The sequence below is a fragment of the Manis javanica genome, chromosome 15 (genome assembly GCF_040802235.1).
Source record: "Manis javanica isolate MJ-LG chromosome 15, MJ_LKY, whole genome shotgun sequence".
Lineage (NCBI taxonomy): Eukaryota > Metazoa > Chordata > Mammalia > Pholidota > Manidae > Manis > Manis javanica.
The window spans coordinates 61,503,872-61,530,532 of NC_133170.1; the positions used below are offsets into that span (position 1 = coordinate 61,503,872).

Below are 26,661 nucleotides of genomic sequence, written 5' to 3' on the forward strand. Positions count from 1 at the left end.
ATGGAATGATCAGTGTTCTACCTGGGAACAGATGTCGGTGTTGATGTTCTAGACGTTGGTGGGAGGAATATGGAAAGAGAGTTGAAAGCCAATTATTTTTCATTTCTTCTTTTTCTTTTTCTCCAAAGGTATTGCTGACTACATAACTCGGTGCCAACAGGCCATTGGGAAATTTGAATCCCTCGTCCACCAGATTCATAAGAATGCAGATGACATTTCCACCAGACTTACATTAATAGAGTCCAAAAATCTCTTTAAATATCCAGCACCTATTAGTGATAAAGAACTCCCAGGTAGATCTGATTTCTTGTTCCTTTGATTATGGAAGGAATGAAAAAACCTCCTGTCATGATTATGCACAAGCATGAGCGTGTGAGCACACATACACACACACACACACACATGCACCCTGAATGGAATAAAGCCATTCCTAATGATCTCAGTCATTTTCTTGAAAGGATCATGAGTGATTCTTACTTTTTATCATGTTCCATGTATTGCTTGGATAATTCTACAAATTTCTGAGTCTGTGAGAATCAGTAGCACTTTAATCAATAACTTTATAACACTATTAAACCACATTGTGTTTTTATGGGCTCATGCTTACTTGTTCAAACCAGATATTTTAAGCCATCTTAGGCTAGTCAACAAGCAATTCAAGGAAAGCAAGTTTGCCGAGAAATGGAAAAGCCCTCTTCCATGTGAGGCTAACTTCAGCAGGCAAAATGGGCATTCCCATTCTCTCATCTATTTTTGCTTGGGGTGCTTCTTAACTTCTGGTGTTGGCTTATTCTGCTTTGAGTCAAGGTTAGAGGCTGCTTTTGTATTTCCAAGACACAAGCCAGTATTCAGATTGCTTTGTGAGTAATATTCTTTCCTGTGTTCATGAAGCTGTAACAGGCATCTTCCTCTATAGGTGTGAAGGAATTCTTTGAGCACATTGAACGAGAAAGGGCCAAAGATTTGGACCACATGGTCAGGTGGTATCTTGCCATTGGGCCCCTGCTGACCAAAGTTGAGGGTCTGGTCCTCTACACCAACACGGGCAAGGCCCCCAGGCTGGCCTCCTATTACGAATATTGGGAAAATAAGATTTATGAGGTCTTGACAAAGCTCATCCTGAAGTAAGTAATCTTGTTGCCTGTTTTAAAGATAGTGTGCATAGATTAAAATAGTTTGATATGTAAATGAATATATGAATAGTTAAAGGGGGGCTTACAAGGTGCAGAATCAAAATCAGTAAATCTGCTTTCTGGTAAAAGGCTGCTCACAGGAGGAGGGATGATTTTGAATTTTGGTAATGTCCTTATTCAGCCCCTCAACAATCAGAAAAGGAAATAATCCCACTTCTCATTTTAACTGCCTGAGACCCACACAAGTCTGTGTTCAGCTGGCAATATAGAACGACTGGCACTCAGTATTTACCAAAATCCAAGGTGACACCCTCACCCACATTGAGACAAGCTGATTTACACACAGTGGGGGCTTCCCCTTCCCTCCTGTTGCTCACAGCCCACAGCAGAGAGGTGAGTGCCTGGACTTAATGGCATCAGCTTGCAATCATTCTGGTAAACCAGCCAAGGCATTCATCACCATAACTCTTGCCTCCATGCTGTCAAAGGTTGCATTCATTTTATCACTGAACATAATACCCTCCAGCTCCATTCATGTTGCTGCAAATGGTAGAATTTGTTGTCTTCTTATGGCTGAATAATATTCCATTGTGTATATGTACCACATCTTCTTTATCCATTCATCTACTGATGGACACTTAGGTTGCTTCCATATCTTAGCTATTGTAAATAGTGCTGCAATAAACATAGGAGTACATATGTCTTTTTGAATCTGAGAACTTGTATTCTTTGGGTAAATTCCTAGATGTGGGATTCCTGAGTCAAATGGTATTTCCATTTTTAGTTTTTTGAGGAACTTCCATATTGCTTTCCACAATGGTTGAACTAGTTTACATTCCCACCAGCAGTGTAGGAGGGTTCCCCTTTCTCCACATCCTTGCCAGCATTTGTTCTTAGTCTTTTCAATGCCATTGACTACTGACTTTAGGGTTTTTTATTGCAGTTGAGATATCCTTGTGAGCTGTTAAAACCCACTTTGGAGTAATGCATTAATAAACATAATAATGACCTTTGGTCTTGTTTCCTGGACCCAGCTTGACAAACTGCTCTAAGCTGATCTTTTAAATAAATCTGTTTTCTGCATATTTAACTTATTTTTTCTTGCTACTAACAGACTCCTAGAGCAGCCCCTTATAGAAGGCTATCTCCATAGCATTTCTCTTTCTTTTTCTCAACATAGAGAAAACTGTGTTTTCTATCCATCCATCCATCCATCCATCCATCCATCCATGTATGCATGCATCCACTCATTCATTCACTCAAAGGGCTGCTAGAGCCTGCCATGTGCCAGGCACTGGAGCAGCAAGGCCCCTGTCCTACTGTGGCTTCTCCATCCCTCATAGGGGACAGGGCTAGGACACAGGGGTACAGGCACGACCAAGATGATTTCTGTGAAAGAAATAAAGCCGAATGATGTTCCAAGGAGAGAACAGAGTGGCTGCTGAAACTGGGTGGCCAAGAAAGTCCTCTGAAAGGCTACATTTTAGCTGAAGATGAGGAGTGAGCTAAAATGAGAGGAGCTTTCTAGGGGAGGACAAAAGCCAGAGTGAAGACCATTGTTCCTGACTCAGAGTGGAGCAGCTTTTGAAAGTCAACATTATTATTTAAGTATTTTCCAACTAATAGACACCAACTCCCCCAAAGTGGAAATGAGCTATTTGTAAAATTTAGGCCAAAAAAATGTATGTAATGAAATTCCCCCCAAATTGTCCATTACAATCCTAGAAGGTGTTATTTCCTCTGACTTTTGTGACTCTCATCCTTTTCCTCAGTTTGTCTGTGTTTCACTCTCATGAGTCCTGAGTCTGTTATATTACCTCCCCTTAGGAATCTGCAGACTTTTAATTCTTTAATCCTTGGAGATGTCCCTTTGTTCCAAGTGGAAACCATCCTGACCGCGCCTGAGATCATCCTTCATCCCAACACAAATGAGATAGACAAAATGTGTGTCCATTGTGCACAAAATTGCATGGAGATCACCAAGGTAAGGGCGGCAGCGTCTGTGCTGTTTCACAGGTGGCTTATTGGCACAGGCAGTTGGGTGACCCAGCTTTGGAAAGCAAGCTGCGGAGGAGGTGGCAGACCCAGCTTCCACTCTGGTCTCTGTCCAGACAGCATTAGTCCTTTCCTGGTTCCTCGCTGTAGATCCTCTAAAAGTTGGACCATCCCAAGGCTTGATCCTTGCTTTTCTTCTCTCTTTAACTTCTTTCTATGTCATCATGACCCGTCCCAGGGCTTTTCATAGCACCCCTGTGGAGATGACCACCTCAGTTCCATCTCCAACCGGAACTCTCCACCTCAACTTCATTTTTCCACTCGGTTGCTTGGATGTTAGATGTGGCCTGTCCAAGAGGGTATTCTTGACTTCCTACTTGGAACCTGGTCCTGCCCCAGTTTTCCCTGCTGTAGGAAACAGCACCAACCTTAACCCCATGGCTTCACCATCTTGATTCCTGTGTTTCTCTCATATACCCATATCCAGCCTGTCAACCATAAGTCTGGCTGACTTGTTCCCCAAACACACACCCAATCTGTCCTCTCCTCCTTTCCCACATTACCAGTCTATTCCAAGTTGCCATCATCCCTCACCTGCACTATTGCCGTAATGTGTCTACAGTCCATTCTCCACCATGACTGGTCAGAATTATCTTTTAAAAATAGCAATCATTTCATGTCTTTTCTTATATAAAACCCTCTGATGACTTCACATTGTACTTAGAATGTGATCAAACTCCTTACAATGGTCAAATGGCACCTGCCCACCTCTCTGATCTCAATTTCCAGCTCTTCCATGCTCCACTGTGCTCCAGCCTAGTGTCCCTCCAGCTGGGGACACTAGTTTCTCCTTGAAATGTTTGCACTAACTGTTTTCTCTGCCTGGAAACTTCTGCTCCCAGACCTTTACTCAATGGCTTCTTCTTGTCCTTCTCCATCATGTCACTCTGTTCTAGCTTATTCCTGGCACTATCACTTTCTGATCTTTCCTTATTTACTTACTTGCTCATTTATCTATTGACTATCTCATGCCACTAGAATTTTGGATGTCCAGCACCTTGAACACTGTCTAGCGCACAGTTGGTTCTCAGTGAATGCTTGTTGAATGCATGTCTGTTGGCAAATAACCCCAAATTTATTTCTTACCAACAACGGGAAAATAGGGTCATTTTTGTGGATAAGGGATGTCACATCTTCTCCAGATACTAACATCTTTCTCTTTGTTCAGAAAGTCAGATATGTTTCAGGCATTTTGTTTTTAGCCTAAAACTAAACATAGATATTACAAATAGAGAATTTCACTTCATTGTATTTGGAAGTTAATAAATAAATTGCATATATTTTATAACCTGTGCAAATAAAGTTATTAAACACTGTTACATAAATTCTCCTATATTATAGGTGTTACATCACTGGGTCTTTAAACAGAGGAATGAAACCATTTCCAAAGGGTAAATAAATAGGGTAGACTTCCTGTGAAACATTATGAACATTAATCACAGCATTTTATGTCCATTTAACTTTCCACCTCACCAATAGATGGATTTGAGACCTTTGGTGAAGCCTAGTAAGCTAGCTCAAGCTCACTCACTTGGTGACTGTAAGGTTTCAATAACATGAGAGTGGAAGTTGCCCTTGAGCCCTTGGCTTAGAGATGTATGACCCACTTCTGCCCCTTCTGTTGGTGAAGTTACAGGCTAGCCTGGCATGGAGAAATAGACCCACAATGGACAGTTTTGTCAATTGACTCATCTCTTGATGGGCTTTTGGGATGGTGGTCATTTTTGCAATTGAGCACATTTATTAATAATAAAGTGATTTCTATTACTAGCAAGACTTCTTAATACTAATATGTTCATAGGAGGCAAAATAACACTGAAGTGCTGTCTTTCCACCTGATTCTTATTTTGACAGCATTTTGTTCGATGGATGAACGGCAGCTGCATAGAATGCCCTCCTCAGAAGGGGGAGGAAGAAGAGGTTGTTACAATAAGCTTTTACAATGACATCTCTATGAACCCTCAGATAGCTGAACAAGCCGTTATGATCCCCCAAAATGTCCACAGGATTCTGGTCAATCTTATGAAGTACCTACAGAAATGGAAGAGGTATCGACCTCTCTGGAAATTGGACAAAGCCATTGTGATGGAGAAATTTGCTGCCAGGAAACCTTCTTGTGTGGCATACGACGAAAAGTTGCAGTTCTATTCCAAGATAGCCTATGAAGTTATGCACCAGCCTTTAATTAAGGATGAGCACTGCATCAGGCTTCAGCTAGGGCCCCTTGCAAACACAATGCAGGAAAACGCCAAGTCCTGGGTGATTTCGTTTGGGAAACTTCTCAATGAGTCAGCAAAGGAGGAGCTCAATAATCTCCATGAAGAGGTGGAGGTAATGGATCAGTGGGTGTAATTAAAACTGCTTTTCATGATAGATTTTCATTTGGTATTGTTTTTTTTCTATATTTAATGTCCTTCAAACTTTCTTTTACAGTACCTGGCCAAAAACCTGAAAAAAAGCCCCAGTACCCTTGAAGATCTCAAGTTTGTCCTTTCAACAATTGCAGAAATTAGAAGTAAATCTTTGGTCATGGAGCTAAGATACAGGGATGTCCAGGAGCGATACCGCACTATGGAAAATTATAATCTCTTTGTAAGTGAGCTATTTTCTTAAGCATTTTGTGGTTGGGTTGAATTCTAAGATCCTTCCAGAAATACTGTTCATATATACTGCCATAGACTTGTTTATGAGTCTAAGTAATAATATTTAAATGTAAAGCCACCCCACAGTGATTTAGAATAGTAAAAACTTGTAGATTATTTCTTGATCTTGCATGGTTCAAATAGCAGTTTTTTGCAGACTGGTCTGTACCTGTACACCATTTCCATTCTCTTTATTTTTTGTGTTAATTTCCTTTAATAAAGGCTCTTGCAAAAATGATAAGAAGGAGGGGGGGAGAGAGAGAGAGAGAAGGATAAAGGCAATAAAAGGAAAGAAACTGGTAAAAGATAATAATTCAGTTGTCTTTGTTTAGGGTGGTTAAACATGAGTTTCAAGGACCCTTAGAAGTCCATGGATGAGTCTGAGGGGGTCTGGGATCTCTCTGAAGCTGCATGCAAAATTTTACATACCATGCATGACATACACATGAAAAGAACCAACTGGAGAAACAAACTAGAGTGGAGAAACAAAATAGATGTTATAAATCTGTGTTTGCATACAGCTGTATTTTAGCATTCACATTGCTTGACTGCTCTGAACACCTTCACTGAGCAGTAGCCTTGGGCTGAAAGCTAGAGGTCTTCTCATCAGAAAAGTGTCCAGTACCCAAAATTTGTATTTTTGTAGATAAAATAAAAGTTCTCAATTTTATCTTGTGTTTACTCTACTTTATTAAGTATAATTAATTTAAATTCTGTGTCTTAAAACTCCATTATGGTCTGCTTGTATTATTTGTGTATCTCTTTGTTTCCTTCAAGTCATTTTGTTATTCTGTTATTTCTGATTGGGTTCTGAACATTGTGGAGAGAACTAGAGGCTCTAGATGTTAACAGAAGAGGTTCATTTTTTTCTTCTGACAGAGCACAGCTGGATGCATTCACAAGCTGAGATTATTTAATCAGATATTAAGTTGATTTGAAGCTGAGTTTTAGTTTATGAAGAAGGGTTGCTCTAGGTTATCTGTCTATTGATGTTACCTATTTGTCTTAAAAATGATTTTATCCTGATTTTACTTTAATTATAAAAATGTAATTTTTATAATTAAAATTAATTTAAAAAATTAATTTAAAAATGTAATTTTTATAATTCAAGCAGCTTTTTTTGGTGTGTGGGTTCAAATTACCTAGCCTGCTCTTAACCAGAAGCAGAAGTCCTTGGGCCATAGCTTTGACCAGAATTTCAGTTTTAAACTGCTGGTCACTTATTGTTTGTTCTGCTTTTCTATTAGCCTTCTGAAGCAGAGAAAGAACTGGCTGACAAGATTGAGAGCATGTGGTTAAATCTGTTTAACGATTCAGTGAATGTGGAGCATGCTCTTGGAGGCATAAAGAGAACCTTCACAGAGGTACATTTTAAATGTGTACTTTATGAGTAGATATTGAAAAAAACCCATTGGGTGAAATTAATGCAACCCTGCTTTTCCCACCCAGATTACTCGAGATGAAATATTAAACTATAGACAGCAGACAGAGGATTTTGCAAAACGTTTTTATTTTGAAGGCCCTGGGTCCGTTGGTGAAGATCTTGATAAAGGTAAGAATATTCATGTTGGTCTTACTGAGGTATTTGAGTATGTTTTTCTTAAGAATTTTATGGGCAGGTGGTGGGGCAGTGGTTCTTAACCATGCCTGTACACTGGGGATCTCAAAAACTACCGATACCCGGGAAAGGATGATTCATTCCATTGTTCTGGAGGGTGGTCTGGACACCAATAGTTTTAAAAGCTCCCGTGTGGATTCTAATGTGCTGCCCAGGTTGAGACCACCTAGAGGGAGAGCGGTAAGGACAGAATTTTCTAACTGGAAGAGCTTCTAGATGTAATTGGCCCTCTGGTTTTATTTAGAATGATGGAGAGAGAAGGCCTAATAATTCTAAATTTGCCTTCCCAGATGACTTCTGCAGATGAAATGATTATTTATGTGTACTGTTCATGATTTCTTATTCAGTTTTATGTACCCTAAAATTTTATGTATTCATTTACCTATTTATTTACTTATTTATTAGGAGTAGAACTTTTAGCCACTTTCGAAAGAGAGCTGACAAAACATGAAAAGAGCCGTCAGGAGCTGGCAAATGCTGAGAAGCTTTTTGATCTTCCCATTACAAGGTATCCAGAGCTGTTCAAAGTGCAGAAGGAAATGAATGGGCTGAAGATGATTTACGAGCTCTATGAAAGACTGAAGGTGAGTGTCCGCTGATGCTGTCTCACTGTAGGCAGTGCAAGAACTGATGGGGCCCAGTGGACCTGATGCCAGCATAAAAGAGTCTGGGCAGATTTCGTGAGCATTCTCACTTTGGCTCTTGGGAAGAGGGAATGGGGTGTGGCTCCTAATGGGCACAGGGTTTCTATTTCAGGTGATGAGAAAGTTCTGGAACTAGGAAGTGGGGATGCTTGCATAACATTGTGAATGTGCTCAATGCCACCGAACTGTACATTTAAATGTCATGTATATTCTACCACAATTTAAGAAAAAGGAAAACTCTCTTTGGAGGTCAGGGCTTAGTTAAGGCGTGTGGTGAACTGTTTAGCTAGAAGTGGAAATAAAAAGTAGCAAATATGTTATTTGGATGCCTCCTTTTAGTATATGTTTCCCATGCAAATTCATGCCATCCAGCCACACATTCATTCCTCAGTATGTTCCCTGAATTCTGTGCCCAGTGCTGTGCTGGTTGGAGCATAAAGTTCAGAAAGGAGTTGACCTGCCATCCCATTGCTGCTGCCCTTCCTGAGCTCCCAGGAGAGATGGACTACGTTGGTGTAGGTTCTCCAGAGAAACAGAACCAGTAGGACCCAAATGGGTTTGTTATAGGGAATCAGCTCATGCATTATGGAGACTGAGAAGTCCCAAGATCTTCAGTCGGCAAGCTGCACACCTAGGAGAGCTGGCGGCATAGCTCCAGTCCAAGTCTGAGTCTGAAAGCAGGAGATCACCGACGTCTCAGGCAGAGAGAAAGCAAATTTTCTCTTAGTCTGTATTCGATCTGGGCCCTCAGTGGATTGAATGAGGTCCACCCATGGTGGAGAGGGCTGTCTACTGTGCTTAGTCATGCTGGCTCAAATGGTAATCTCATCCAGAAACACCCTGGATAAACATTGTTCAGAATAGTGACACCGAATATCTGGACACCCAGGGCCCAGTCAACTTCACACATAAAATTAACCATCACACTGACACAAGAGTCGATCACCATACTGCTGCTGTGTCCTAGAGGTGAGGCAGTTGGGGAGCTATGGAGCCCAGAGGAGGAAGGAGGTGCCCCAGGGAATGGGCATTTGAGTGAGGCTCTGAGTCAGGGGCAGGCTTTTTCCTGAATCATTGTATTCAGCCACCCTACTCCAGCATGCCGCTATCTTAACTAACTACAGCTGCAAAGGCTTCATCTCACAGGGTGATCTGAATTTGGGGGGCACACTATTCATCCCAGTACACTTGGGATGGTGGGACTGAGCCTGGGGCGCTCCAGCAGCAACCACCATGAGGAGACCCCCAAGAAGGAAAGGAGGGTGGGAAGTGGTGTGGGAGGTAGGAGGACAAATGGGTGAGTCTGATGTCACTTACAAAGCCAAGTGACAGAGCCTTTCAGAGAGGTGGGACTGTCACCTGCATCAAATGCTGCCAACACACTAAGCGAGGAGAGGAGCTACACCCAGACTGTCACATCACTGAGGTCACTGGTGACCTCAGGAAGGAAGGTGCCGGTGCAGTGGTGGCCGTGGGAATCCAATTAGTGAGTCCCAGGTATTTCTTCAAGAGGAAAGAAAGCAGAGGGAGGCCCCCACAAAGACTTGTACTCGAGTGTTCATGGTGGGTTTATTTATAATAGCCCAAGACTGGCAATGACCCAAATGTCCATCCACAAGAGAATGCATAAATAAATTGTGCTGCCTCCATCGCATGAAAGATCAGTAATAAAGAGGACTGAATGATGGGTACAGCATGAGACAGCATGGATGAATCTCAAAATCATCACGCTAGATACACAGGAGTACATACCATATGATTCCATTTACATACTATTCTGGAACGTGCAAATACATTTATAGTGCCAGAAAGCAGGTCAGTCATTGCCTAGGGGTGGGAACGGGGATTACACAGAGGCAAGGAGACATTTGAGGGTGATGACCACATTCATTAGCTCAATTGCAGTGACGGCTTCATGTCTGTGTACACATGTCAAAACTTCGCAAATTGTGCACTTCAAATGTGTTCAGCTTATTGCACACCAGCTAATCCTTGATAAAGCTTAAGAAAAGCAGAGAGAATGGGAAGAGAGGAATTAGAAATTCCAAGTACAGACCACTCCTTGGGAAGCAGGGAAATGAGGAGTGGTGAGTGGAGGGGATGTGGGATCAGGATAATTTTTTTAAGGTGGGAGAAATTCAACATGATGTTGCATGCTGACAGGGATGGTCCAGTAAGGAGGAAACACCAGTGAAAGGAGACACAAGCCTTGCTTCAGACATCTGTTGTCCTTGAGTCAGTGGGAAGGGACTGGATCAAGACGTGGCCTCAAATAGGAGGCAGGTAGATCATCTTTCCTCATTGGGGGAAGGCAGAGTGTACATGTCAAGGTGCTTATAGCAGGAGAACATTGAATGTTCTGTTCCAGTTGCCTCAGTTTCCCCAGGGACCCTCACAGCAAAACCATCAGCAGAGAGGATGTTGGCTGGTTGAGCACAGTGGAGCAGGGGTGAAATGGTAGTCAGGAACATGGGGAACCAGGGAAATGTGGGTGGCCAATGGCAGCATTTGGGTCCTGGATTTAGACCAAGGCCATTGAGCAAGGCTGGGTGTGGCAATCACAGTTTGCCGCCTGGGCGTAGATCTTGAGCACTGGTAAATGGCAAGGAACGGATTTAACCATACTTGTGGTTTTACAAATGTACTCAATGAAAGAGCAGGGAGCGGGGAGGCATAGGGAGTGGATGAAAGAAAGGCATTATCGTGCTTGATGGCTGTAGAACGGGTGTAGAAACTCCCAAGAAGTACGTTAATCTCTTTATGATTTCTTTCTAATTCATCTCTCATTAAGTTTTTGCAAAAATGAGGTAACGATCATGGAAGTATCTCAAAATAATCCAAAAAACCATTTGAGCTTTTAAAATCATTTTAAGAGACAAAAAAGAGAAATGAAACAAAAATAATTTAAATACATCATAATGTCCTTTACACTTAAGTTAAAAAGATTACCAGATGTACATTTTATCCATCAATACAATTGCCTGTCAAATTGTCTTTCATGACTGGAAGCAAGTCTAGATGTCACAGGTTGCAAATGCAAACTGTTGCAGATGGTAAATTTCATGTGTGGCAGTACCTTTTACCCTAAATCTCAGGAAAATAGAATGCAAAATGTCTTTTCTTACAACAATCAAGCAGGATCATCTGAATTGTAAATATCTTGTAGCTTTGGCTGCTTTTGTCAGGAATGAGAAGCATGTTATGACCATGCCTGGCTGGCTTACACACTTTTTAGACTCGAGAGTCCCTGATTTAAAAAGCACCCATTTCTGATTTCCTCACTTTTCTTTTCAGGAAAGGGAAACATATTTCTAAATGCCACACATCCTCAGAGATAGCGTTATTTTAGCGGGGGCTTGAAAAAGTTGGAATTGTTTTGTTTGTGTTTTAGATCCTTGTAATCAACCCTTCCTTTGTGAATTGGAGTTTGTGGACAGAAGGGTGATAATATTAGAAAAGAAGTGAATAGGACCAGGGTTAAGCACCAGCTCTTCCATCACGGGGTTCTTGTTGACTGGGCCGTTTCCTGCGCATTTTCAGATTGCAAAAGAAGAATGGTCTCAGACCCTTTGGATCAACCTGAATGTCCAGTTTCTCCAGGAAGGAATCGAAGGGTTCCTCAGGTCCATCAGGAAGCTGCCTCGGCAGGTCCGAAACTTATCGGTGGCCTACTATTTGGAAGCAAAAATGAAGGCATTCAAAGACTCAATCCCTTTACTTGTTGACTTGAAGCATGAGGCATTACGAGACAGGTCTGTTTTGTCCCCTGTTAGCTGACATGAAAGGATGGGAAGTGGTTTTAGTTTAAAATATGTCTTTGCTTAGATCTGTTGACAAAGAACAAGGTCTGAACAGCAATGCAGGGCATGAAATATACAAGTAGTATTTCTCAAAATCTGTTTTCCATGTAAAGTTTTTATAAAATTATCAGCCACAAGGATGCTCCTATTTTTTTTTTTAAACAAACTGCCAGGTGTAAAGTAAAGTTGCTTCTTTCAAAGGGTTAAAAAAAATAGCAAGGGGTCTAGACCAGCACCATCCAGCAGAAATATGTGACCCACAGATGTGATTAAAAATTTTCTACCAGCTGCATTGAGAAAGTAAAAGAGGTAAAAATAGTTTTAACAATGTATTTTAACTAACCCCACATATACAAAATATTATCACTTCAACATGTAATCAATATAAAACATACAAGATATTTTACATTCTTCTTTAAAAAACACATTGCAGTCAGGCACGTATTTTACACTTACGGCATACTTCAGTTTTGATGCCACGTTTCAGTTGCTCAGTAGCTTGTGGCTGCAGGATTGGACAGAGTAGGTCTTGCCAAGTTTTTAATGGAATAGCCAGTCTTGGAGTGGGATGGAGGAGATTCACCCCTCACTTGTCTGTGATCAATTGGATGTGGCCCCTCAGGGACAGGAGTTAGCAGAAGCTTTCTGAGTACCATTATTTCCAACACAACATGTTCCTCCATCACGTTTCCAAAGTGTGGGCAGAGTGACGTAATGACGTTAAAGGACTTGTACTCAGCAAGAAAGTCATGCCATTTCAGTTCCCTTCCAGTCCTTCTGTTATACCCGTAAGAAAGCCTCTGCTCAGTGCTAATTTATCTTTGATGGTTCTCCACACCTATAACTCCCAGCAAAGCGCAGGCAGCCCCCAGGCGCGGTGACGACGCGAGTCCCCATCTGTGTCGCTGCTCTGCTGGCTTACTGGGGGCACTCACTGTGATCTTTGCATTCTTCAGTTGCTCATCTAGGTGGAAGGAAAACTTGGTTCAAGGAAGCATTTTCTAGCGAAGGTTCCCTGTTTTATGATCCCAATGTTTCCCAAACTTGGGTCATTTCTCACCATTTTTGTCAGATCCCAGTGTCACCAATACTGTCATTGCTTGATGTACGTTTTCCTGTCAGCTTGTTTCTCTTTAGCTTAAATGAAAGTATTCTAAAAAGGCACTGACACCACGTCTGTGAATGGAAAACCAAAAGCTCTTACTGTACCTAGAAACTCATTATAAAAATTAAAAAAAATTTTTTTAAATTTTAGCTCAAAACTGTTGCCTTTGGCTGAGCCAGAGGCCTCCCCTGGATGAAAGGTGAATAACAGTGGATGAGGTTTAAGCACAGCAGTGCCAAGCTGACTCTCTCTCTTTGATGGAATCAAAAGGAGTGCAAAGAAACTGAGTAGGGAACCCCTTTCTCCCTCAATGGTGTTATTTAATGCCGTGTCACCTAGAGGCCCCCCAATCCTCCAGAGTTATGAAATCCCTACTTCATATCAACTCCTGGGCTAGGCCTGGAAATAGAGGGAAAGGAAACAGTACATTTCTGGGAAGGGGTGTGTGTTTACAATAAAAATCAGTGATTCAATGCTTACTGCTTATATGCTGGACCCTGGCATTCTGCTGGTCCCATGCCATGTTTAGCTGGCTTACTTACATTCATGCCATATAAACAAAACTGTAAAAATGGGCAAACCCACAGGCCAAATGCAGACCTCAAAAGGAGTTCAGATTGGTTCAAGAGCAGCGCTGCTCAGTGTTGTGCTGTGTGCACAGAGGTCAGTCCTGACCCTCCTATCTAAAATAGACACCTTCTTATCTTCTGTGTCACTCGGCAGTTTTTTCCATACTACTCAAAACAACTTGCAATTATTTAATTTGTAGATTTATTTTATCTTCTATTTACTGTCCCTCCAAGTAGGTGGTAGAATTCCTGAGGGCAGGGTCCTGCCCTTTTGGTCACCATGACCCCCCCATACCCCCCCCAGCAGCTAGTCCACTGCTTGGCACAGAGTTAGTGCTTGATAAATGTTTATCAAATACATGAAAGCTCATAATTTACACCAGGGTCTCCAACAGGGTGAGTGATCCAGGAGACATTGCAGTCACTGGTGTAGACACTATTTCAGAAGCAGTTTCTGAAAAATTAAAAGTTGCTTGTTTTCTTATATGGTCGTGAGGATTAGCCATCTAAGACACTGTCTTGCTAAATGTTGTTTCCAGGTTTCATTCTGGCAGCCAGTGGGATTTTGGGAAACTGGAAATGTAATTCCAATGGTGTCCTCATGTTTTAGAATTCCAAAACAAGAAGTATTATAATGGCTTTGTGCTGTGATTTAAATGGAAGTGAAAATCTACTAAATTCAGTAAGCATAAAGATTTAATGCTGATGCACTTTCAGGCATTGGAAAGAGCTTATGGAAAAAACAGGTGTATTTTTTGAAATGACCGAAACATTCACCTTGGAAAATATGTTTGCAATGGAACTTCACAAACACATGGATGTCCTCAATGAGATTGTCACATCAGCCATCAAGGAGATCGCCATTGAGAAGGTAAGACTATTTCAGTTATAAAACAGTCTAGAGAGAGAAAAGAATTACCTTTTCAGTTCCAAGAGAAAACATATTCTCTCTAGTACCTGTTTTTGTGTTTGAGTGATAAAGAATTATCTGTTCTAAAAATGGAATTTCTGCCTTGGTTAAATTTTTTATTCTTAATTATAGTTCCACTTTTGATTTATTTATTAAAGAAATGATGGATGGTCATAGTAGAAAATTGAGAACATAAATGACTCATAGTTCTACCACCTGAACATTATTATTAACATTTTAGCATATATCCTTTAACACTTAAAAATGCATATACATGTCTATGTACATACATATACATACATTGCACATACCACAAATATATTTGCACATATACATGTACACAAATATATATGCCTATACACACATGCATATACCTACACAATACATATATGTACATAAAATACATATCACATGTATGTGTATGTACACATGTGCATATATATACATAACACACATATACATACATATATACATATGCATAAATACTGATTGAAGTATTTTAAAAAATGTAGTCATAAACAGGCATATTATTTTGTGATTTGGTTTTCTTGCTGGTCAGTAAATACAGGGACAGGATCTCATAAGTATGCAGATTGGAGGCTGGCTAAGGAACACAGGCCTTGGCTCAGGTGCTCAATAGCTGAGTGCACTTGGCAAGCTGCTTCACCTCTTTGAGCCCCCAGTTGTTCCTGCCTCTGTAAAATGTGGGTAATAATCCCTACCTCGCCAGGGTGCTCTGGGGACTGAAGGAGATCATGTGTGGAATGTGCTTTTCTGGCAAGTCTTAGTAAATGATGCCTAGGCTTTGGAAAACGGACCCAGATTCAGGGTGAGGAACTGATCAAAGGCAGGCTCAGGTTGTTGCTGCTTGGGTGGGGTTCTGTTTTTTCAACGTATGTGCCTGAACCATTCTTTTTATCTTCCCAACCAGGCTGTGAAGGAAATCCTGGACACATGGGAAAACATGAAGTTTATGGTGGTCAAGCATTACAAAGGCACACAGGATCGAGGCTACATCCTGGGGTCTGTTGATGAAATCATCCAGTGCCTTGATGACAACACTTTCAACCTGCAGAGCATCTCAGGAAGCAGATTTGTGGAGCCTTTTCTTCAAACTGTTCACAAATGGGAGAAAACGCTTTCTCTAATAGGGGAAGTCATTGAGGTGAGAGAAAAGACAGACAAAAGTGGTCAAGAGCCAGTTCATAGCAGGAAAGAATCTTTAAAGGAGAGCATTTTGTGCTTGACACTAATGATCCTCTTTCATACTTTTCTGTCTTAATTTATTTTGGGGGGAGGGGTACATGATTAGAGGAGTCATTCTGAGTTTTTATTTCAATGAATGCATTTTTAACTTCCAAGGTTCCTAACTGGTTCTTTATCATATGTCCCTATTCTTGTTTAATATTTACCGTTTAATAATTTAATAATAAATAAAAATATTTTAATGTTTACTGCCATGTTCTTGTTGCAAGGATGCACCCACACCCTTTATTACATTGAATAATTTAAACATATTTAAAGACCATTCCAGAGTTCTCTATGCTTTTGCATTTCTCAAACCAGAATTTTTCTCTCTTCTTGTGGCTGTATTTCATGGTAGTGGGTTTTTCTCCCTGTGATTTCTATTTTTTTTAGTTCATCTTATATAAAACATTCTCCCTGGGCTGGCTTCACTTTGCCATTTGTTTTTGCAGTTTCTCCAACCTGGCTTATCATGTTGAGCAGCACCAGACAAGGTCTTATATTAGGTAGTTGGCGCTTTCTTCCTCTTGTGGGAAATACTGGTCTAGACCTCCCAGACCAACCTAGGCTCATTTCACCAGTTTGGTGTGGCTGTCTTCACTCCCTTCCCAGAGCATAGACACGTGCCTCCTTCCTGGCCACAACCCGAGCTTTGGCTGGGATGATACCAGGCCTGGTTTACTGCTAGGAACGTGGTCCAGGCCCTTGCCCCGGTCATATAGGGGCTTCCTGTGCCTGCTTTTTTGTGGGTTTTTTTGCCTATTACTTTTTATTAGTGAAAGATGTTCAGTAAGATATAGCACTGCTTTTTTTCTTTGTTAAGAGTTCTTAAGATGTTGACGTGAAATTTACATAATATAAAATTAACCATTTCAAAGTCCACAATTTAGTAGTATTTAGTTCATTCACAATGGTGTGCAACCACCACCTCTACTAGTTTCAGAGCTTCATCTCCAGAACACCATCATCTCCAGAGAAAATCCCAGACCCGTTAAGAGCTTCCTTCTCCAGCTCCTGGCAACAACCAGTCCATTTTCTGTCTCTATGTGTTTACCTATTATGAAGTTTTCATTATGATTCATATAAATGGGATCATATAATGTGTGGCCTTTGTGTCTGGCTTCTTTCCTTTAGCATAATGTTTTCAAGGTTGAACTGCACTATGGCATATGTCTGTACTTCATTTCCTTTTATGGATGAAGAAGATTCCATTGTATGGATAGACTACATTTTCTTTATCCTTCACTAGCTTATAAATAGGAGGTTTCTACCTTTTGGCTGTTGTGACTAGTGCTGTTATGAGCATTCGTGTGCAACCATTTCTGAGCCTCTGATTGCAATTCTTTTGGGTCTCTACCTGGGGTAGAATTGTGGGTCACACAGTACCTGGCTCAGTTTCTGCATAATCTTCTGCATGATCTGTCCTTTGTTCCTCTGGGTCACAGGGCTCTTAACCCTGCTCACATCTAGAAGCTTATTGCCTGTCCAGGGCTGGCGTAAAGAGTTTTCTTTTGCTTTTGAATGTGGACATATATTTTAAAATATTTACTTATGCTTTCTTGATCATTTCTGTATATTTGGAAAAGAGTGTCATCTTGCCTGGAAAGTCCTTTGACCTGAGCTGATTTGAATCTGACCCACGTTAGGGTGGGATTTTGCCATACACACCTCGAGCCACCTATGCTGACGTTCACATTGTGCATTTACAGATTTGGATGTTGGTTCAGAGAAAATGGATGTACCTGGAAAACATTTTCATTGGTGGAGATATCAGATCACAACTTCCAGATGAGGCAAAGAAGTTTGATAGCATCGATAAAATATTTAAAAGGGCAAGTGACTCACTTCTATTTTATTTTTAGTCATGAGAGGACAGTGATTTGAGACCCATTTACTTACATATTTGCACGTGGTATTCTGTCTAATTGTTCCTTCTGAATATTTTCTATCATTATATATGACCTTAATGGGTTCACTAAAAATTTCTGTTTGAGCTTTAGCTGCTGACGTATAGTACTTTTTAATAAAATATCTTTTTATGACAAAAGTAATACTACTTTTTCAAAAAAATTGGGAAATGTAGAAAAGATGTATTTTCCTTAGTTCTATCACCTTAATGTGGCCACTTTAATCTGTCAGATATTTCTTTCATCTTTTCTCTATGTGTGTAGGTAATATGTTTATTATAATGGTATTTTGAATAATTTTATATTTTATAATTTTCTTTTAATATTATGAGAAATGTATTTCATATTATGAAACCATCTCAGAAATATTTGAATGCCCTTAATGTGATGTTTCAGTGAGTGGTTTGACACGAGTTTAGTTGATTATTATAATCTAGTAACTGGCCATCTTGTTTGAAATGGAATTCTTTGATGTCATAAATAATTTTCAGGTTTGTACCTAATGCCTCTCCATATTTAGGGTTAATATCTTATGAGAGATTGTTAGGAAGTAAATTGCCCATGAAAGATTATGCTCATTTTATAGTCCTTTCCAGAGTGGGTTGTACCAGTCATCACTGTTGCTACCAATTAGTGGGGTGAGGATTTTAACCCAGCCCACCTGACCTCAAAGACGGGGGCCCTTTGCTACTAGTGAGACCGTTGTATTTTTTCAAGTACAGGTGGCTGATTCACATTTGGGTCTCCTTTATCTGTTAAAGTTAATTATTATTATTTTTTTTGAGAAGGCATCTCTCATATTTATTGATCAAATGATTGTAAACAACAATAAAATTCTGTATAGGGGACTCAATGCATAGTCATTAATCAACCCCAAGCCTAGTTCTCAACAGTCTCCAATCTTCTGAAGCATAACGAACAAGTTCTTACATGGTGAACAAGTTCTTACATGGTGAATAAGTTCTTACATGGTGAACAGTGCAAGGGCAGTTGTCACAGAAACTGTCGGTTTTGATCACGCATTTTGAACTATAAACAATCAGGTCAAATATGATTATTCGTTTGATTTTTATACTTGATTTATATGTGAATCCCACATTTCTCCCTTATTATTATTATTATTATTATTTTAATAAAATGCTGAAGTGGTAGGTAGATGCAAGATAAAGGTAGAAAACATTAAAGTTAATTATTTTTCCTTTCCATTTGCATAAGCTTTTAAGAAGAAAACTGAAAAAAAACCCACTATACAACAAATATTTATTCATTAAAGAAGGTTGTAGAAATTATAAAAAGGCAAACAAGAAAAAACACCTGCAACTCCACACCCAGGATAAACATCTGAACAGTTCAGTATGCATCTTCCTAGAATTTGTTTATTGCTATGTAAACATATAAACAGATTGATAGGCAAAAAAGCATTATACAAAAATAGGATCATTAAAAATCTTGTATGGTCATTTAAAATTTAACATCTTTGACATATATTTCAATAAGTAAAACATCTAAATTATCCCTTAGAGCAAATGGTTGACCTGATCCCCTCTTATTGGACATTTAAGCTGTTCCCTTCCCTCCCTTCCCCTTCCTTCCCCTTCCCTTCCCTCCCCTTCCCTTCCCTCCCCTTCCCTTCCCCTTCCCCTTCCCCTTCCCTTCCCTTCCCTTCCCCTTCCCTTCCCCTCCCCTCCCCTCCCCCTTCCCCTTCCCTTCCCCTTCCCTTTCCCCTTCCCCTTCCCTTCCCCTTCCCTTCCCCTCCCCTCCCCCTTCCCCTTCCCCTTCCCTTCCCTTTCCTTTTTTTTCCTGCATTATAAAAAATGCTACTTGAAACTCACAGACTCCAAGAAGGGACTAGGGGTTAGCAAAGGGGAGGGGGTGGGGACAGAGGGAGAAGGGGATTCAGGGGCATTATGATTAGCACACCTAATGCAGGGCAGTCACAAGCATGGCAGTGTAGCACAGAGAAGACAAGTAGTGACTCTAGCATTTTGCTACAGTGATGGACAGTGACTGCAATGGGGTGTGTGGGGGGAACTTGATAATATGGGTAAATATAATAATAACAATGTAGTTCATGTGAAACCATTATAAGATTATATATCAATGATACCTTAATAAAAAAAAGGAAAATTCAATGAGAAAAAAAAAAGAATGCTGTCTGAATATTCTGGAACATACTAACTGCTCCAAGTACAATTGCTGGCTTCATCCATTCAGCAAATGCTGATTGAGGGCCTACTGTGTGCAGCACAGTTGGAGGGGCGTTGGGCATGCCAGTGAGCACCAGAGGAAAAAACCCGATCCCAGGCAGCTACCTTCTAGTGGGAAGATGGAAAAAATAAACACTGGAAAGAAGTAAATTCTATATAGTACATTAGAATGTGCTAAGGACATGCTTATGTAAGTATTTCACAACTTTTGCCAAATTGGCCTCCCAAAAGGCTGTGGTCTGGGTGTTTGTTGATTTTGTTCTCGGTAGTGCTAGGGGCCCTGGCAGATGCCCCTGTGGGACTGGAGTAGTGTTTCCACTTCCCTGGCTTGACCGCTCTCCTTTTGGCCTCGTGCAGATCATGGGTGAAGCCTTAAAAGACCCCGTGATCAAGAGATGCTGCCAGGCCCCAAACCGTCTTCCCGACCTACAGCATATCAGCGAGGGCCTTGAGAAATGCCAGAAGGGCTTAAACGACTACTTAGACTCCAAGAGGAACGCTTTCCCCAGGTTCTTCTTCATCTCTGATGACGAGCTGCTCAGCATCCTGGGGAGCAGCGATCCCCTCTGTGTCCAGGAGCACATGATCAAGGTGGGCCCCCAGGTCTCATAGCAGAATCTGTAAGTCCTGTAGCTGCGGTGCGTGTTTCCCCAGTTCTGTATGCAATTTGGTTCAGCCCAGATGTTTAAGACAGTGCAGTGCTGTTGAGGGTTTTATTTAAAGCATGAATCTGGTGAAATCCACTGTAGTCTGAAATTACACCAGCACTTAGCTGCCATTTGTTGCTCTTTTCCACAGTCCAAAAACAACTTCTTGGAGGAGAAACTAAAATAATAAACAAATACACAAAGACTAATATGATAAGCAGAGAAACAATACAGGATAGTGCTTTAGTGCATGGACTGTAGAGCCAGATTGTCTGGATTCAAATCCTGGCTCTGCACAGATTTGCTGTGTGACTTTTGGCAAGTTACTTAACCTCTCTGGGAATTGGTTTCCTCATCTGTAAATGATAACTCCAGTAGTTACATGTTTCAGTGGAGGTGTTATAAAGATTAAATGAGTTAATACTTGTAAAGTACTTAGAGCAATGCCTGCCTTACAAAGTTGGCTAAATAACCTTATCTACCACCAAGAATTGATATTTGTTACTATCTAGTCATATTTGCTTTGTTTCTTTTTTTGTAGAATAAAGTTATGGAGAGAAAGTCAACATCTCTCTGTCCCCTCTCCCCATTTACAACTCTTCCACTTACAAGAGGCAGCCACTATCATGAGTTTGTTGTGATTCCTTCCAGCCCATGTTTTCATATTTTTATATAAACATATGTGTACCCATGAGCGATAGTAAATGGCAGGAAACACAACAGACAAAATTGTCTCTTGTGATAGAGGACCAGAGCATGGACAGAAATAATGGTCAGCTATTCAAAGTCCTATAGTATCAGCCTAGAGCAGGGTGTCTGAGCTGTGGCCCTACTGATGTTTAGGGCCAGGTAATTCTCCGTTGTCTGCGTGGGTGCGTATGTGCGTCGTGGGTGGGGGTGGGTGCCCTCGCATCGCAGGATGTGTGGCAGCGTCCTTGGCCGCTACCCACTAGCTGCCAGGAGCAGCCCTCTCCAGTTATGACAACAACCAAATATGTCTCCAGACACTGCCCAGTGCCTGCAGGCAAAATCATTTGTGGTTTTGAACCAGCATTGTAGAGTAATCTACATTGTAGAGTAATGAAAGTTTGTTCATTTGTTCCAAATGAACAAAGCGCCAAGGATCAAATGCTTAACTCCATACTTCCCCTTTCATCAGTGCTGATTTCCTCCTTAAAGTCAGATTCCTATTTTTGATGCCATGTGCTTCTTTCTCAAAGGGAGGCTTGTATCCTGTTTCCACTTTAATAAATGGATATCTTACTGTTACAGAAAACTTTGTTGTCAGAGGTACTTTATTTACTGGCAGCCCCTTTTGCAAACCTTTGACTTTATTCTCCAAAGCCTGTTGCCTTGTCCTCCTCCCCCTAATTTGCAGAGTTCCTTGTCTTATATATTGGACCCTAAAGAGTGATTTTCCTAAATATCATTCTGGTTAACAATGAGAATAGCCAACCAAGACCAAATGTTGAATGGGCCCATGCTTTGTGAGTATTTCATCCCATCCTTCCAACCTCATCTTGTAAGCACCATAAATTATGTTTATTCCAGGCTGGGAGAGAAGTAGCTTGCCCAAAGTCACCTAGTTGGGCAGTGGGGGATTCAACCACGGGTACCCTAACCCCCAGCCCTCAGGTGTTCATCACCAGCATTCCCTGTTGCTCCTGTGTCCAGCCAATCTGTGTGCCCAGACACCTCGCTGTACCAGCACGTACACTAGAGTCTCAGGGGAGGGAAGGCAGGCTGTCTGCTTTTTGTTTTTTTATTAAATCCTCCAGATACCTTTGTACAGTGCAGAATAAACTAAAGTACCCAATGTACATTCGTAGGGATGTGTGATGGAACACGGTGGGCTGTTCTCTGGTTCTAGAACTCAGGAAGCATTACAGGTGGCTTCTCCTGCTGTGTTGCAGATGTATGACAACATAGCTTTGCTGAGGTTTAATGACGGAGACAGTGGAGAAAAACTAGTGTCTGCCATGATCTCAGCAGAAGGTGAGGTCATGGAGTTCCGGAAGATCATACGGGCCGAGGGGCGTGTGGAGGACTGGATGACGGCAGTTTTGAATGAAATGCGTAGAACTAACCGGCTGATTACCAAAGAGGCTATTTTCAGATACTGTGAAGACAGAAGCAGGTAACATTGAAAATGTGAACATGTGGTACTCAACATATGAACAACATTCATAATAGATTAGTTTTAAGGGTTTGGAGATTAATGGACATTCCAAATGAGGTTTTCCTTCCTTGCAGTAGCTAAATTAGCTGTTATTTTATCTATCTTTAAAGGATCACCTAGTTCAGTACTTCTCAAAGCATGGTGGCATCTGGACCCACAGCACTAGAGCCCCTGGGAGCTTGTTAGAAATTCCTGGGCCCCACCTCAAACCTGCTCCATTAAAAAATGGGAGTGGGGCCCAGGGATCTGTATTTTTTATACCTACCCTGTGCAGGGAACTCTGAACACATTCAATCATGAGACCCACTGACCTAGTGACACAACAGAAACCAGGTGTTCAGTAGGGTTAATCTGTGCATGGGTAAATGAGTAAAATCATTTCTAAAATATTTAGTGAATTTTAGTCACTCCTTGACATCTGTGGCCCTAAGAAGCTGTCAGACACCAAGCTGAGCCGTGTCAGTTCCTTGTTGCTAAGAGGGCTGACTTTAATGTGTGGCTGATCTCAAAGTACTTAAAGCATCTTGGATAACCTGTTCTATTAGATTTAGGCGGGATTCCTAGGAAAGTTGTAGTGTATTTGACACAGCTCTTACACAGACATAAAGTCTTTATTATCAAAGAGAATTGTCCTCAAATTAAAAAATAAAAAAAAAAGAATTGTCCTCTTGATTTGATAGACTACTTTCTTGACTTTTACAAACTGAAAACACTTAAATATATTATTAGAAAATAGCATAATACTTGTATGATTATAATCCTTCTGTTTCTTAGATATTATAAAAATTGGTTTACACCTTTAAGTAATCAGGTAGATGTAGATATATTCAATGCTGGCTTTCTGGAAGAAAAAAAAAAGCTTTGTTTTAGAGCATTTGCCAGTTTTCATGGTGTGAATATTCCCACAATGGCTGATTTCAAAGCTAAATGGAATAATGGCAAGTGGCTCAACAATCAGGTTGCAGAATTCTTGAGTATGTGATAGTTAGCTCTTCAAGAGCTGATTGAAGGTGGCTCCAAACATTATTGGCTGTATTCACTGATTTAACTAATATTTATTGGACTCCTGCTCTCGGCTAATCACTGTGCTAGATCTATTTCAAAACCAAGCTAGACAAAAACCACTGACCTCCAGAAGTAGTGACCACTGAGTATTTTAAGGTCTCTGTAAGTGCTCCCAAGTCAGATGGATTTTATATCTGTACCGGTTACTTCTGTTTGCATCCTCAGCACCACTTTGCCAGGGCATAGCTACATGTGACAGTGCATGATTGGGGGAAACAGGTCAGGGAAAGCAATCTGATTAATTGAGAAACGTCCATGTCTTTCCTCATCCAAATGCCACCCCCACCTTACTTAGCACATGAACTTGTTGTCTCTAACAAAGCACATGAGTAGTTGAAATGAGAATACTGATTTATTTGGGCAGACACTTTTGGCATCACTGTGAAGATAAGCCAGGTGTTTGCGGCCCCAGAAAGCACCTGATATCCTGGGATTTGCCAGATACCATTGTGTTTATTTTAGCTCTGCCCTGAGCCACTTTGTGTCCTCCAGTCGTGTTGCTTACAACCTCTCCTGCTTTCTGATTCCCTGGTTTTGCTGTCTTAAAAGGCCCATCTTTGTTCATCATTTCAGCACCATTCTCTGATAAAGCACCTTCATCACCTTTGTTATATTTCTTTTTTGAGTAGAGATCATAACTATAAATGTTAATTATGTTTTGGATGCACTACACAATTTTAAAACAAGATGGTAAAGTCTAATAGTTCTTTTTACTATTTTAAGTATTCTTTTAAGTATATGTTGCCCTCAGGTTCAATAATTTGCTGAAGAACTGAGTTATAGTCATGTTACAGTTTACTACAGCAGAAGGATACAGATCAAGATGTCATCAAGATGATGACTAGTAACTCACAGTCACTTTTCCTGGGTTAAAACTTATAGCTCTGGGTCCATTATTGTTTAAGTATGATTTAGAAAATCCTTTGCCCTAAATGTATTTCAGGGCACTTACCAGCTTTGTAAATTAGTATTTCTGTAGAGGAAACCCAACATATGTGAAGAGGAGAGACTTCATTAGTCATCAAGGATGTGAAAATTAATGCAGAATGATACATTGTTTTTTCACTTTCCAGTTTGACAAAAAAAAATCAAAAGAATGATAAAATATGGTTCTGGAGAGGATGGGGTGAGAAGGGCAGCATGATGCATTGCTGGTGGGAAATGGATTGCTATGACCTCTATAAGTAATTTGACCATTTCTATTAAAGTAAACTACTAAAAAGGGGCACAGTACTTTTGCCTGCTCATCTTGCTTTTGGGATTCCATTCTAGAACACTAGAAGGAGCTCTGACTCAGTAGGGTATCTGTAAGGCAGGGTTTCTCAACCTCAGCACTATCACGTCTGGGGCTGGATCATTCTTAAATGTGGGAGCCTCCTGTGCACTATAGGGTGGTTACCGTCACCCCAGGCCTCTACCTTCTACTAGATGCCAGCAACATCCTTTCTAACAGCCAAAAATGTCTCCAGATATTGCCAGGTGATGTATAAGGATGTTTATTGCAGTATTCTTTTTATTGGCACAAGAACTGGAAGACAGACATCAAGAAGGTAATGTTTGGGTAAGCTGCAGTACTTTTATGCTCTGAAATATGCAACTTTGACAAAGATTTGACCTATACCATTGGCCTACAGGCCTGTCCATTAGAATGATTAAATGATTAAATAGTTATTAATTATTAAGCAAGGTGCAGAGTAACTTGTATTGCATGATGCTGTTTTTGGAGAAACTCCAAATACCCTTCTCTCCATATGTGTGTTTGCAACTTGGAAAGGGTTGGTGTGAGAATGGGAAAGAGAAGCAAGTGACACTCAGGAAGCTGTAGGAAGGAAACATGGGCAGTGTGGTTAGAGATTAACTTTTTGTTGGAATTTAAAAATATTAAAAAATTCTTACAATATACCCATAATTTGAGTAATTTTGGAAATCTGTAATGGCATATTTTAAAAGTGATCTGGCATCTGGCTACCTAATCACATGCCTATAACTTTCTCATGTATGTATTTTCTGCCATTTCCCTTTCCAGCCAGTTTTACTGCCATTTGCTTACCTAACTTAGCCTTCCCTATTCTACATCAAATAGAAAAATTCTTTATGGAACTGTTCTCAGTACCAGTCCTTAGGAAAACCTCACAAAGGTGTTCTTTTTCTTTAGAGTTGACTGGATGCTCCTGTACCAAGGGATGGTGGTGCTGGCCGCCAGCCAGGTGTGGTGGACCTGGGAGGTGGAAGATGTCTTCCACAAGGTGCAGGCAGGGGAGAAGCAGGCCATGAAGAACTATGGCAGGAAAATGCACCGGCAGATTGATGAGCTAGTCACGCGAATCAGCACATCCCTAAGCAGAAATGACCGAAAGAAATACAACACTGTTCTCATCATCGACGTGCATGCCAGGGATATAGTCGATTCTTTCATAAGAGGCAGGTGAGGACTTTCCCAGGCCATTGATGTTTCCAGACTGTCCCTTCATCATCTGTTGGTCCCTCACCCCTGCAGCTTGGAACGGGTTGGTGTGACACTCCGGAAGCTGTAGGAAGGAAACACAGGTGGGGTGGTTAGAGATTAACTTTTCTGTTGGAATTTTAAAATATTCTCCTGCTTCCTCCTCTTCTGCCACATATTTCTCCCTCTCACCACCTCCCATCTCTCACTTTCTAGCATTCTTGAGGCCTGGGAGTTTGAATGGGAAAGTCAGCTGCGGTTTTACTGGGACCGAGAACCAGACGAGTTGAACATCCGTCAGTGCACAGGGACCTTCGGCTATGGTTATGAGTACATGGGTCTGAATGGAAGGCTGGTCATCACACCCCTCACAGACCGGATTTACCTGACTCTCACTCAGGTGAGGGGCAACCTGGCTCTTGTAATTACTTACCATTTACCTGTGTTTTTCCCTGGTAATTGTGATAGTGCACTGGTTTGATCAGTGTGTAC

The 26,661-nt window shown here is 40.9% G+C and overlaps 1 protein-coding gene across 1 annotated transcript in view; it reads left to right on the plus strand.

Moving 5' to 3' along the window:
- Positions 1-26,661, plus strand: part of DNAH10 (dynein axonemal heavy chain 10) — a 134,462-nt gene that overhangs the window by 43,036 nt on the left and 64,765 nt on the right. The window contains exons 17-32 of the mRNA XM_037014245.2: positions 129-293; positions 917-1,124; positions 2,961-3,117; positions 5,043-5,519; positions 5,622-5,780; positions 7,078-7,194; positions 7,280-7,382; positions 7,854-8,032; positions 11,633-11,844; positions 14,284-14,437; positions 15,408-15,641; positions 17,431-17,553; positions 20,193-20,426; positions 22,396-22,619; positions 25,882-26,151; positions 26,386-26,569. Of these exons, the coding sequence (XP_036870140.2) occupies positions 129-293; positions 917-1,124; positions 2,961-3,117; positions 5,043-5,519; positions 5,622-5,780; positions 7,078-7,194; positions 7,280-7,382; positions 7,854-8,032; positions 11,633-11,844; positions 14,284-14,437; positions 15,408-15,641; positions 17,431-17,553; positions 20,193-20,426; positions 22,396-22,619; positions 25,882-26,151; positions 26,386-26,569 (3,200 nt within the window). The remainder of the gene's footprint in view (positions 1-128; positions 294-916; positions 1,125-2,960; positions 3,118-5,042; positions 5,520-5,621; positions 5,781-7,077; positions 7,195-7,279; positions 7,383-7,853; positions 8,033-11,632; positions 11,845-14,283; positions 14,438-15,407; positions 15,642-17,430; positions 17,554-20,192; positions 20,427-22,395; positions 22,620-25,881; positions 26,152-26,385; positions 26,570-26,661) is intronic.